At 41.3% G+C, this 14,316-nt stretch overlaps 1 protein-coding gene and 2 long non-coding RNA genes across 5 annotated transcripts in view; 2 read left to right on the top strand and 1 right to left on the bottom strand.

Moving 5' to 3' along the window:
- Window positions 1-14,316, top strand: part of EPM2A (EPM2A glucan phosphatase, laforin) — a 95,897-nt gene that overhangs the window by 38,027 nt on the left and 43,554 nt on the right. Inside the window, exon 1 of one of the 3 annotated variants that reach the window (XM_037894927.2) lies at window positions 4,408-4,736. The exons of 1 other annotated variant lie outside the window; for it this stretch is intronic. In XM_037894927.2, coding sequence (XP_037750855.1) covers window positions 4,475-4,736 — 262 coding nt within the window. In that variant the 5' untranslated portion in view covers window positions 4,408-4,474. Of the gene's footprint in view, window positions 1-4,407; window positions 4,737-9,580; window positions 10,934-14,316 lie in introns of those variants that run through there. One more of the 3 variants, XM_037894928.2, reaches the window with a different exon arrangement.
- Window positions 1,442-4,515, bottom strand: LOC119565795. Its single transcript, XR_005224745.1, has 2 exons — window positions 4,385-4,515; window positions 1,442-2,486 (listed from the first exon to the last, which is right to left on the bottom strand). It is a non-coding gene; the product is annotated as an uncharacterized LOC119565795 (long non-coding RNA).
- On the top strand, window positions 5,155-8,533 carry LOC122465075. Its single transcript, XR_006289641.1, has 2 exons — window positions 5,155-5,872; window positions 8,327-8,533. It is a non-coding gene; the product is annotated as an uncharacterized LOC122465075 (long non-coding RNA).

Genomic DNA, 14,316 nt, shown 5'->3' with positions numbered 1-14,316 from the left:
CAGAGTAGTGTAAGGGGGCCCTAAAAGCCCTGTATTTGGTCAAGGAAGAATTGCCTCAGTGCAAGCACTGCAGAAGAAAGAAATAAGGACGTCTTTGCAGGACGACATCTTGGAGAATGAGTTTGCATCATGCAGTGCTGCACTGATTCTGGGCAGTTCTGTAGCCCACATGGTACTTGGGAAAGCCTTCAGAGCTTGTACAGGCCCTCTGGGCTTTTAAGTTACAGCAGAGGGCATGCCCAACACCCAAAACAGCCCAGGATGGGAGGATGTAAAAGTGGCTTAAAGCCCCCCTAGATCCTCTCCTTCTGGGCTGTGACTTCTGCAAGAACAAGATGTAATTGATAGCTATTGTACAAATGGGTAAACGAAGGTACAGAGAAGTAAAATTTTGCCAAAGTTCACATAGCAGGTGTGTAGCAGAGTCAAGAGTAAAAACCCCAGAGTTCTGAGTCCTCACACCGTCCCTTCTTGAAACCACTAGACAGTATTGCCTTTGCAGACATTTTTTAATGGTCTATGGTATTTATAACTTCTTTCTGTATTGAGAGTCTTTATAATGTATCATTCCCACCTTTTTTGCCCATTACTGTAGTGACACTTGTAGGGAAATACTTGACTGCAAAGATCTCCTAGACTCAAGGCTGCTTTTGCAATTAACATACAACTCTTCTCATCCCTACATGGGGTAAGCTATATTGGCCAACGCAGGCGGGGATGAGAGTTATGACTCTGGCCTCCATCCCACTCCCAAATGAGGTAGTCTTTTGTGGACCCCCTGTGGTATCTAAGTTCAAGTACTAAGAGTACACTCAGCCCTGGCATTATTAAATACTTTCAGATTTTTTGACCATCACCAGCTTTACTAGTACTGAACCGTGTATTTCAACATGCTGTGTTATGAATAAGTAATTACTATTTTTTTTTGGTCATCCTCCAATACCCATTTAAGTCCAATGGGGTGTCCTTTCATTGACATCAATTGGCTTTGATCAGGTCTATATAGCATTAAGTACTATCTTTTCATAAAATCACTAGTAAAAACAAATATCAAGAAACTATAAGTAAGAGAACTACAAACTGGTGTGATTGTGTTAAAAAGGTCATAAAGGCAATGTTTAAAAGGTGAATGTTATTTTATATAAATTATAAATAATACTGCGCAAGGGAAAGGTTTTTAGCAATTCATGTTTTACCCTGAATACCGCAGTGTGCTTCTATATGGTAACAGTGTAACTGTTTTAAATTAGATGAGCAAAGTTATTGCTGCCATTTAATCTTTAGACTAGATTCGATGTTAAAAAGAAAAGAGAGTATTAGCACCTCCAAGACATCTCATTGTGTTCCTGCAACTGTGGTAAATGCTAGCCTCATGATTAAAGCCTTCAAAACCAGATAGCAAATGTCTTTATAGTACTATAATCTTTTATAAAATAGCACATGCAGACACAGAGTATAATTTATTCAATAATTTCTTACATCTTCACAAATAGCCAGTAACATCACATAAGCTTTGCACAGCTGAGCCTAATGAGCTCAGACGGTCTTTGCCATGACATCAGTTAAGTCAATATAATGTAAAAATAATTCAGTTTGATTAAAGCTGTTAGGATTTGATTTAAGTCTTGAGATAGACTCTTAAGGGGAAAGTTTTATTATCAGCTCTTGCTATGACTTACATGCACTATTACATGCAAACATGCAAAATTCAAATTGGCTGGAATATTTTCATAGGATTTTAACAGTCCTGCAATGTCTATATTAGATTTGGCATTTCATTACAGATATAGGCTTCTAGAAAATCAAATACATACTGACAACAGTAGCAAATTATTTACTCTATAAAAATGTTACTGCATATTCATACTACCCTATGCTTCCTTTTAAATAATACTAATAGAGCTAAACACAAGGGATTGCTTATCTAATATCACAGAATAAATCTCAAGATTAAGTGCACTTACTAAAATGGATATTCTTGTCATAATTTTTATAATCTATCCTGCACAAAATATACTCTTACATCATAAACCAGCAGCAAACAGTTACAGCAACCTCTGGAGTTATTATTTCTGCTATGCAATAGCGCCAAAACAATGTTTCTCTCTTTATCAATGAAGTTTTATGTGATAACCAGCTTCTTAATTTGCTTAATAGTCTTCCCCCAGACATCGCATATAAAAGCTAAATTCTCTACTTTTCTCTGTTACTGTGGTTTCATTAGATTAGAGCAAACAGAGATCTGAAATAGTTAAGTCATGCAATTAGACTTTAATTACAGGAGTTGGGTCTGTGCCTCATTAATTGGTCTAGGCAGTTCATTAGCTTCAGTTTCCTATTATTAGCACAATCATTTTAACATCACATTTTAAACCCCTGAGTTCACTTTGTGGTGTTTCTTTAAAAAAAGAGATAATAGTTGTTGAAATTTTCAGTAAAGAATCTTTCTTTGATTCTGGGTAGTGCTGTCCAATTAATTTATGCATCTAAAAAACAAACATATAAATTAGAAAAATATATTTGCATTCCTCCTAAAAGAGTGTGTGTTTTAGGTACAGGACAGATTATATATAAAGTGCTCTGTTTATACTTTCTCTCTTCCAATGGTCCTTGCCCATGCCTGCTGGAATTCAGCTGAACATTCTAAGATGGTTCCTAGCAATCAAAATGAATTTACAGAGTCCTCAGATGTTACCTCACTGTCTTATGTCCAACCACAGGCTTCACTTTCCCTATAACTCCATATACAAAATAACACTAACTGAACACATTACTTAACATTCTCCACAGGCACCAATCCTGCAAACACTTCTAGTCTGAGTAGGTGTTTGCAAGATTGGGGCCTTAAACTGTAAGCTAGTCAGTGTAGACACTATCTCTTTATTTGTATGTACAGCACATAGCACAATAAGAAAAGGAGTACTTGTGGCGCCTTAGAGACTAAGCAATTTATTTGAGCATAAGCTTTTGTGAGCTACAGCTGTAGCTCATGAAAGCTTATGCTCAAATAAATTGGTTAGTCTCTAAGGTGCCACAAGTACTCCTTTTCTTTTTGCGAATACAGACTAACACGGCTGTTACTCTGAAACCTGACATAGCACAATGGGGACCTAACCTCTACTGGAGTCTAACAGATTCTATAGTATAAACAGTAATGTGAGCAATGCTATATTTAAAGGGGTAGCTGGTTACAAAACCAACATCTTTCTGTATGAGGAAAGGAATAGGATTATTTGTTTGAGCTTGCTCAAACCTTTATTGAAACGCTTTAGCTATGTGGTCGGTAACCAAAGATAAAATATCAGATATATAGAAGACACAGGGATGAAATATAAATATTAATTCATGTGTAAGTCTCAGGCTTGTAAAATACTTAGCTTAGCCAAATTAGACCTTAGGATAAATTAGCTATATTAAAAAGTTAAATTAGCATAAGTAAGTTAATAATAAACTTGCTGAGCTTGTGGCTGTTTGTAATATACTGATATTTTGAAAATAACTGTGTTTGGATAATTGTGTCTACAAGAGATGACCATTAGTAGCTAGGGTGAAATGTTAGAGAGTTCCTTAAGGTAAACTGCCTGTTACTATGATGATAAGATGATGTAAATGTTAACAAGGGGAACTCCCAAGTTCACCTATGGAAAATGGGGCACCCCAAAGTAGTGGGGTGTGGAGGTTCAAAGAAGTAAGGAAAAGGGGTTAAAACCTCCTTAAATATATATGAACCTAACACATTCTAAAAGCTATATCCCAACTTGCGAGCCTTGAGGGGGAGATAGAAGGATGCCAACAATGGTGTGGCTGATGAGCAACACAGGATTTTTCCAGGAGACATAGTGCGAGTAATGCAAATACTAGGCGTTCTGTACTGGTCTCTCTGTCCTTTACCAGACTGCTGTTTGGTTTGCTAGTAAAGATGACCACTAGGAGCAGAGCTGAACTGTGTTGTCCCTGTTGCGGCCCCCTCCTGTTGATAACTTCTGCAGGGTAGCCAGTGCCGGGACTGAACTCTCCCAGAGCGAGGAAGGTGTTAGCCCTCCCCTGGGGGTGGGCACCCGGCTGCACCCACCCCCCCCCCCACAGAGAAGGCTGCAGCTCAGTATCTGTTGCAGAGAGGGCTGGCAACAGCCACAATTTCACAGAGCTAAACTGCGCTCCGACAGCGCCTGACCCCCCCATGCCCAACGCCGCTTCCCGCGGCCGCTTCACCGCTCAGCAACCTGCCCCGCCGCCGCCGCCGCCGCCGCCCAGGGGTTCTCTTCTCCATCGCCCTCCCCTCCGCACCCTGCCCGCGCCTCCAGCATGCGCATGCGTATGGGCCGCGGCGCCCCGTGGCTCGGCGAGTCGCGTGCTAGCTCCCCGCCCCTTTCGTGCCTCGCACCCGTTCGCCACGCGTTTACGTGATGACGACAGAACGCGGAAGTAAGCGGGGGCTGTCTGGTCCCTCGGGCGGCCGGGAGGTGACGCTGCCATGTTGTTCCGCTTCGGGGTGGTGCTGCCGGCCGGGCTGACCGAGGGGGAGGTGGTGCTCATGGTGGCCGGCTCGCGGCCGGAGCTGGGCCAGTGGGACCCGCAGCGCGCGCTGCCCATGAGGCCCGCGCGCCCGGCGGCCCCGCTCCCGGCCCAGGAGCCCGCGCTGTGGTTGGCGGAGGCGGCGCTGCCGGACGAGGAGGCCGCGGGCACCTTCTGGTACAAGTTCCTGCAGCGCCGGGGCGCCGACACCGTCTGGGAAGGTAGCGGCGGGGCGCGGCCGCCGGGTTCCCCTCCCTAGCCCCTCCACCCGCGCGCTCTGCTGGCCCCTGCCCCGGGCTGCTGCTGCTGGGCCCGTGGAGGGGTGGGGGGAGGCTCAGCCAGCCGGGGCCGCGCTGAGAGCAGCCGCTTCGCGGGAGGGGGCGCTGCCCGCCGCCGTGTCGCTCCCGTTGCGCTTCGGTTCCAGGGAGCTTGGAGTCTCCCCCCGCAGCGCACCGCACCGGGCTCTGGGCGTCCTCCCGCTGCTCCCCGTCTGCCTGCACGACCCCCCGCTCAGCTCCGGCGTGGGGCGAGCGCCCAGCAGCCGATTTCTAACCTAAGGCTTAATCTGCACCGAAAGACTAGCTTGACTTCACTGTTTCGCCCCGGGCTGCGAGCAGTGTCACGCTGAGCCACGCACGAAGGGTGTTGAGGTGGCTCGGTCGCTGCTGGAAGAATTCTTCCAATCACCTATGGGTTAACTCCAGCGACGGAAAACCCCCTTCCCTCCATACAGGCAGCATCTGCACTACAGCCTTGTAGGGGCACAACTGCGCCACTGTAGAGTAGAGGTGCCCAGGGCTAAGTGTCTAGTAATAAGGAAGGAGAGGGAAGAAGTACAGGATTTGGGGCAGGCATCAGCACTCTGTAATCCCTTTATTGGTGCGTGTGTCATACGCTCTTGTTTTGCACCTGTGAACAAGCTGTTCAGTGGTGAAGAAGTTAAATTTCATTTATTGGATTACACTGTCCATGAAAGATGTCAAGAAAGGGTACCATGTGCAACCACTTGTATAATGGAAAAACACCTTCTACTGTACACCACAAAGTATTCAGTGTGTGTCCAGTACAAAGGCCAAGAGAAAACCTGTTAAGAGCTTTATCACAAAGTTTACCTTTTACAGAAGGAAATCAGCACATGGTGTAAAATTTACTACCTCACATAACACAACAAGTCAAACTGCTAATTAGAACCGTGGCATATCCAAAATATAGCTTTCAGTCAAACAATCATTTGACTGAATTGTTTCATCATTTTGTAATTATTATTTGTGTTGTGATAGCACCCAAAATGTGCTAGGTATTTTTACAGAGATAGGCTCTTCCTTGAAGAGCTGAAGAAGCCAGACACTGATAAAAGGTGGGATTATAGTTGCATAGTAAATCACTAAGCTCTGTGTTTGATCCAAATAAGTCTCTCAACTTATAAGAAATATACTTCCTTGGTAATCAGTATTTATGTAGAGCCCCGTTCTAATAAAACTGTCACTGTGGCTCAGATTTTATCCAACAAGGTTACAGCAGTCTGCCCCAAAAATATATAAGTATGTCAATGTAGCTGGCTCAGCTTTCTTTGGAGCAAAATTGCAGCTTTATTTTTCTTTTCAAGGAAAGTTTAGTTCAGAGGTGGTAAGCTTTTCAGTATTTTTCTATTGTATATTATGCCAAACTCTGAGATTGGTTCAGGGTCCAGACAAATACAGTAGGAGCTTTCTTTCCTGTCAGATCATTTACTTTACAGGGAATTTTAAGGATTCTGTCTTTACCGTGTACATGTGAGGAATCCAGAAAATACCTGGTATGGTAGTAGTAAAGCCTTTCTGCCTTTATCAACCATCTGATTGCTTGCAAAATGTGGGTTTTCTTTATAAAGTGGAAGGATTTTGGTGATCATCTTCTTGAAGGTATTAGAATTGTAACTTTCACTTTTTTCTTGTAAACACAGAATAGCTGAATTATGTATACACAGAGGATTTTCTAGGATTTCAGTTACTTGCAATCTTGTTCCTTTTAAATTGGTAACAGAAAAAAGTCAGATAAAGCATCCTCTTTTCTAGATTTTTAAGACTACCAGAAAACAAATCCATTGGCCATTCTTCTATATATTCTTTCTTCCACATTGTGCATTCCTAGAGTTTTAATGCAACAAGGGAAGATTCTGATCATCTAGTCTGACATAACAGAGGCCATAGAATTACACCCAGTAATTCCTGCTTCAATCCCAGGATTCATTAAAATTTTTAAAATGAACTCAACATCTGAACTAGCATGGTGGCCTTTTGTAGCTGGTGAGCTTTTCAGTTAAAATAATCAAAGGAAGAATTGGAAAAAAACATATTACATCACCAGTCTCCTGCCAATTCATGATTGTTCCCTACACCATTTTCTAGTGCTTTAGGCAATCTAGATTTTAAAGGGACTTTCACTTCCCTTAGGGTATATCTACAATACAAACCTGCAGTGGTGCATGTCCACACTACCCTCCTTATGTTGGTGAGGTCTGTCCTCACCAGGAGAGCTTCCACTGACCTAAGAGGGGCAGTGTGGGGAGCTGAGAGCCAGGTCTCTCAGGTCAGCCCCATGGGCTTCCAGTGGGCTTCTTCCTCCTTCCCCCCCCCCCCTCCCGTTCCCCACTTGGAGCAGGGGCAAGCAGCCCAGGGCCTCTGATCACAGTGGAATGGGTGGGGGGGTTGCTTGGGCTTCTCGCCCCAGTACCCAGCCGGGAGCGGGGTCCAAAGTCACCCCAGCTTCCAGCCAAGAGCAGGATCCAAAGCTGCCCCATCTCCCGGGGGAGCTGAGGGTTTCTTCTCAATTTTATGGCTCCTGCAGTAAAATTGGCAAGACAGCAGATGTAAGAGACGCAGTATCTACACAGACAGTGTGTCACCCTAACTACACCAACATAAGCCTAAGCCCCTTGGGGAGGGTGGAGTTATTTTGTCAGTGTAGTAGTGAACTTGTATCGGTGGGAGGAAAGCTGTAGTGTAGACACTGATATAATTAGGTCGTCATAAGCGTCCTTATGTCGACCTAACTGTGTAGTGTTGACCAGCGGTTCTCAAATTTCATTGCACTGCGACCCCCTTTTGACAACAAAAATTACTACATGACCATGGGGGTGGGGGGTACGAGACGACTGAAGCGTGAGCCTGAGCCGAAGCTCTGGCTTCAGCCCTGGGTGAGGAGCGCGGGCTTTGGCTTCAACCCCAGGCCCTAGCAAGTCTAAAGCTAGCCCTGGTGACCCTATTAAAATGGGATCATGACCCACTTTTGGGTTATGACCCACAGTTTGAGAACCATTGCCTTAGACTATTTCAGTGAATTTCACTGTAATATCTTGGACACGAGAGAATGGGCACTTAGTTGTTTGCTTAATCTGCTAAAGATCTGATTCTGTGCCTCCTCAGCGATGGGCGCTTGAGACTTAGTGTAAGGGGGAAAAGATGAATTAAAGGATATTATCTTTTTAAATAAGGAGCAACTTGTATTTTAAAATGTATAAACTACTACTACTAAAGTTTAATTCTGTGCACAGACGAAGCAAGTGACCATACAGCTGTGCTTCGCACATTAGGGAGGATACATATAAAATTTCAGTCGTCTGCACATACAGATTATGGAGGAAGACATGCCATAATTACATACAAAGGAAAGCAAAATAAATTTAAAAAGAATATACAGCTAACAATCTGTGTCTTTGAAAACATCATTTGATGTTATGATATACTTAGGACATGTGACTAATGAAATTTGTTATATATGACAACTGAATTAGACATACTCAGCCTGTTTTGACAATTTCTTTCTTTTGCAGAAGTCCAGGAAAGGTGAACTTACGAAATCAAAATCTCTCATCCATCCAAAGGAGCAGTAAATGAGGCCCTTTTCTAGAAGGGGCAATGTCCAAAATAACACGTTACCTTATCAATGATGGTGTGTAATGAAGGTGTGTAGGAAGTCCCGGCAGACTCTAAGGTTACACAGTATATGAACAGCAATAAAGATAAGTGTTTCAAACTTGCTTTGGTGTCAGTCTGAAGTTATTATTCTGTAGCTTGAATGAGAAGAGAAGCTAGGAAAGTGGGGGCAACTTTATCACCAATTGTGTCAGATACTCTTACAATGATTTGTTGTACCAATAAAATAAAAACCAGCAGGATCTTATTAAAGGGAAAAAGGCAAAATACCACATTTATTGTGAATACAGAAAGAGTCATAGTAAGCAGTTAGTTACAGCTGTAACATTCCATTCAGTCTCATCTTTATTCACACATTCATTCATACACACATACACACACACACACACACACAGGTTCTGCAAAGTTGTTATCATAGTTACCAGCCTTAGAGTTGCTCATGCCAAGCCACTGGCCAGGTGGCCTGGACATGAGGAGGGAGCAGGGCCTTGTCAGATGCTCATCTGATGCTCCTGGAAGTTGGTTTGCAGAATCAGACCCCAAAGTTCTCACTTTTTAGAGTCTATTTTTATAGGAATTTCTTCCTATGCCAGTCTATGGGAATTGCTTCATCATGCTGTTGCTGAATCAATCAGCAGATAGCAGATTCCTGACGGCTCCAAGATGTTATCTTGTTCTTTGGTTCTCCCATTCTTGAGGCTGTTGGGTGGATTCCAGTCTGCCCTCCGGGAGTCCTCTGGTTATTTCCACTTGACGCCTTCTTCAGCCAATGGACACTGGATTCTTAGGCTGGCACCTCCCTGATCATTCAGTTATTATCCACACCAAGCATCCATTCACATACATCCTCTATCTCTATTTTAATCACAATTGTTAATACAACAAAAGGGCGGGGAGTCTCTGGGTGCTGTGTCTGTTGTTAGAGTATTGCTTTGAGTCTCTGTGAATTGCTTTGAGAACAGACTCTGTCTTGGGATGTACTAACACAATCAGCAGCTTGCAAGTTTCACACACAGAGGGAGAGAAACAGTACCAAAAACCAAGAGACCTCTTAATTAGTAATACCCTGGAATTTAAACTATGGGGAATCAAACTCATTTGTGATTTTAATACAGAACTTCTTTAATATGATCCAACAGATTGACTGCTAATAATCAGGATAGGACCCAGGGCACATGCAAGAAATGTACAAGTGAGGCTTTTGGGTGACTGATTTTGGTCAGAAGAGCCCAGTTTAGCTAGAGCGAGTGAAAACCCCTTTTGTGTTGTTAAAACATCATTCAGCTTCCCATAGAATTTAGCTGCAGTGAGGCTAACCTGTACTTATTGGGAAATGTTTCTCCCCTTTCTCTTTTACATTGTGAAAATGTCTTGAACCAATTTACATGTAACCATGGAGGCCCAGTTGCTGTCCAGTTCAGACATATCATAATGTAAAAGCTTCTGTTAATCTCTGGGTGCTTGTTTAATGGGTGGTGTACTGAGTATATTCTAATTATGCCATAAATATTCCTTCAGAACTAACCTGTATGGAATTTTATTCTTTATCATGGTGAGTGTTCAGCAATGTGAACTTCCTGCCTGGCTGCAAAGGAAGAAAACAGCCTGTGGATTGTCAGCGTACTGCTGAGGTTTTATGGTACTCATCTGAGTGTTTCCTCTGTTTTCAGTCACCAAAAATGGTTAGATCTTTAACTCTCAGATTCCTGGATATCATTGTTCTTGATTATAAGTGTGGAAGGGAGCTTAACAAGAGGTTTTCCCCTTCCAACAATTAAAAAAAGTACTGCAAGACGCTGTCAAAGATGGATCAATTAAAAACTTTGACTATTATACCTGTGATCCTCTGTATTCGGTTGTAAAAATTACAGTTTGAAAACATCTGGATCCTTTTCTTTAAAAAAAGGTTTATAAAATATAAATCAACATGTGTCGGATGTTCAGTACCATCTGTGTTTAAGGTGAAAATGAACCAATCCTCAGGAAAACATTTATAACACAGTTATTAGAATATCTGCACCTCTGAAGGCATACTCACAATCAATAGTGGGAGTGCTCTAGGAGTGGGCAGAATTATATTTGTTACAAATATCTGGGCGTAGGCACTCCTATGCAACTAAAGGGATTTCCATCCAGTTGTGTGTGTAACATGTTATATCACATCAATTATGATGTAATGCTTAGTTGTTACACATTGACAGCTTTAGGTAAGAAAACTATTTTGAAATAGGATTTTAATCTGATAATGTTCCTTAAAATATACATCAAAAATACTGTGTATAATACTTATTTACATCTTCAAAGTATATTACAAAGATAACTAATCCTCATAAATATTCCTGCAGGATAAATAGGTATCACTATTTTACAGATGAAGAAACTGAGGCAGAGAGATCATGGTTCTTCCAAGCCAGTGAGACAGCCAGCATCAAAGCTAGAATTAGATAGATTTGTGCTTAGACCACAAATCTATATGCATCATGGCCAAAGGAAGGCTACTGCAGGTATATTACTTGGCTGAGCTTGCTTGTTATGGCCCTTACCCTCTCTATGTTCAAGTCCCTCCTGAAGATACATCTCTGCCAAGATGCCTATGGAAAAATTGATGGCTGACCATGATAAGCTTGAGGAGTAGTTTGGAAAAAGTTTCATATAAATTTATTTATATATAATATGTTTGCCCATAACTATATATCCTATACAGCTTCTACACTGTTTGTCTGCCTTTGTATCGTAAGCTCCTCAGAGCAGGGATTGTGCCCTTTTCTATTTGTAAAGTGCCAGCATATTGTGGCTGCTACCACAAACAAATAGTTGTATTTGTGTTTATAGCCTCAGTCTTAACATCATACTAATACAGGTTTTTTTCAGTGAATTCACTTATTTAAACAGTAGAGAATGGGCAGGGTGTGTTTACTATAAAATGACATAATATACACTCAAAGCACTTAAACACATTTTGTTTTCCCCAAAATAATTAATCTTGTTCACATTAATCTTCCCACTTTTGTTTTCTAGGGATTCTCTGGATTCCAAATGAAATCTTGACGATCTCTCATTTTTCTTGCTTTCAGGAACAGCTGATGCCTTATGGCAAACCTTGAAAAACAATTCAATTTAAAAACAATTATGCTACAAAGCTTGGGGCTGAGTCTGCTGCTTCTGCAGCATCCCAGCCCCTGCCAAGTTGGGTTAGGCAACTGAAGTTGGATTTTTCTCGCTTGGGAGATGTACATCTTCTGAAAGCAGTTCAAAAAGTTTTGTAATTTCAGTTAGACATACAGTTAGTGTTGGCTAATAAATTGATATAAATTGTGTCAAGATGCTGGTGTTAGTGCCTACATGCTGGATGCTTTGAAAACACTGAGAACAGCCATGCCTGTGGGTTTAATTGTTGCTCTTCTTCAGACTCCAGTGAGACTTCTTGCTTCCCACTTCTAGGTGTGTTTAGTCCATATCTCTTATCAGTCCTCTGCTCCCTATCTTACTCCGTATGAATTATCAGTCCCAAGTAGGGAGTGCTCCTGTGATTAGTGCTCTGCTTTTTCTCTGGATCCTGTTGGTGTGGTTCCCAATATTTTGTGTCCACTTCTTAGTAGGTGTCTTGTTAAGTTGCTCAAGCCCGGGCCATAGTACAAGTCACTACATTTGGATTGCCTAAGTATGTCCCTCGACCAATCATCATGCAGGGATTTGCTTTCCATTCCATTTTGGGTTAATGGGTAACTTCTAGATAAAATTGCAGTATGCCAAAAACATTTTCAAAGACTAGTTTTGGGGTTTTTTTTCTTCTCAGTATTTAAGCAAATGACTACATCAAGAAATGGTTCCCAAACTTACTGTAGTCTCCCTTGTGATGGACTGGTGAATCCTCTTTAACTTCTCCCTGTTATATGGTTGCCATGTGCTTTTCTTTCATGACCTCTTTCCTTTTCAACTTTTTCATTCCCATCTTTCCTCTTCTTTACCTTCTGTTATTTTATTGATTTTTTGTAGCTCCCCTCCAATTTTCGCCCACTCAAAACAAAAAAGAAAATAAACACTGCTTGGGGCAGGTGGTCTTCATTCTTGGCTGTGAGGGACCAGCACACATGCTGTCATGGCTGATTGAATGTTACAAAAGAAGATGTGCGAAGGTGTGATCTCTGGGATTCTTTCTGAGCTTGCAGAACTCTGGGTGTGTGCCGTTTATAAAGAGCTTCTCATTAATTTACTCATGGCATTGTGTTGACAGCTGAATTTAGTGACTGTAAGGAAACCTGTCATTAGTGACTCTAGATCATGACATTTTATTTAAATCTATAGTTTGTGCAGGTTTCTTCTTCTTTCAGTGCTGTAGCAGAAGGCTAGTAGAACTCTGAAAGGGGGAGACTTTTCAAAGAAGTGAATGGCAGTTAGATGCCTAATTGCCATTTGTGTCTTAAAATCTTCTTTTATTTTAATCCTTGAAGGCAGCAGTAGAGCAAAAGTAAGAATCCTTCATGATATCTCTAAGGAAGCAGGTTTCAGAGTAACAGCCGTGTAAGTCTGTATTCGCAAAAAGAAAAGGAGTACTTGTGGCACCTTAGAGACTAACCAATTTATTTGAGCATAAGCTTTCGTGAGCTACAGCTCACTTCATTGGATGCAGAATTTCAGGCAAATAATTCTTTCTTCCCTGCCCTATTATTCCTTTCTGGTGAAATGTATATCTCCTCCTACCCCCAAACTAATATGTTGATCCCCTGGGTGGGGGAAAACAGCTGTAAATTAAAAATAAAAAATGAACTTCTCAATCCTTGTGATGGACTGGGTTGAGAAGTTTCTATATAGATGTTTTACTTACTGATTATTATTTCCACTAGGTGTCACTATTTTACTTGTCTATAACAAATACCTCCTCAACCCTTGCAGAAGGCAGCTACATAGAACTTTAATTAATAGCATAATTCATTTTGTTTTTTAAGGCAATGTAGGACTTTATTCTCTCCTCCCACACCAAACTTATTGTTAAATGAGTAATGTAAGGGATGGAATATTAAGTATAATTGGATATTGATGTTGACTAATTGTGTAATATACAATGATTTACTGAGAACCCATTGCTTTGTTCAGAGAGAGAAAGTGTTAGCAATATTAATGCCTTTCAGGTGTGAGGAAACGTTGATATAAGTAAATAGGAATCAATTTGAAATCAGCCTCATACTTTCCTTTTTTTATGTGACTGCATTTAAACACCGTTTCTCAGTAAATTTGTGCAACCACATTGTCAGCTTACAATAGCATATAGTGTTTTATCTTCACCTAAAATATCACTGTGACTTAGTTATGACATGGTTGGGAACTAATTTTCATTGATTGCTTCATATCAGTTTACTTATTGTCAGTATGTCTTGTAAGTCTTTAAGTTCTGATTCCAGGTGGTAGTGGTGGTGATTGTTTAAATTTACCCTTAAAAAGGAGGCTATCAGGATTGACGGGATTCAGTCCTAAACCCAGTGTACCCCTGAGTAACATTTACTATTATAACTTATCCCCATGATAAAATATCAGGTCTGTAAACAGAGTGCTGCAATAGACTTAACATTCTACCTCAAAGATGGTCAAAAAACAAACATCACTAAGTGTGTATGATACAAATGTGCACGTTATACCATCCTTGTACTTTACTGATATCTCTTATAAGTCAGTAAAGGATTGAAATTGACATGACTTTTACTCTCTGAAGTCCCTCAAGTGACAGGAAATTTGTTAATTTCATTCTTTTGTCATCTCAAAAGTCCCAAGCCCAAATTCTCTTTATCTTTCCTGTAAAAGATCATGCCAGGATGTACTGTGTGGTTAGTTCAAACTAATCACATGGTACTAGCTTATGAAAGGAGATGTATTTAAACAAACTACTGATCTA

This window comes from Chelonia mydas, chromosome 3, assembly GCF_015237465.2.
Source record: "Chelonia mydas isolate rCheMyd1 chromosome 3, rCheMyd1.pri.v2, whole genome shotgun sequence".
Taxonomy (NCBI): domain Eukaryota; kingdom Metazoa; phylum Chordata; order Testudines; family Cheloniidae; genus Chelonia; species Chelonia mydas.
This window is presented reverse-complemented; position numbering and strand designations above follow the sequence as displayed.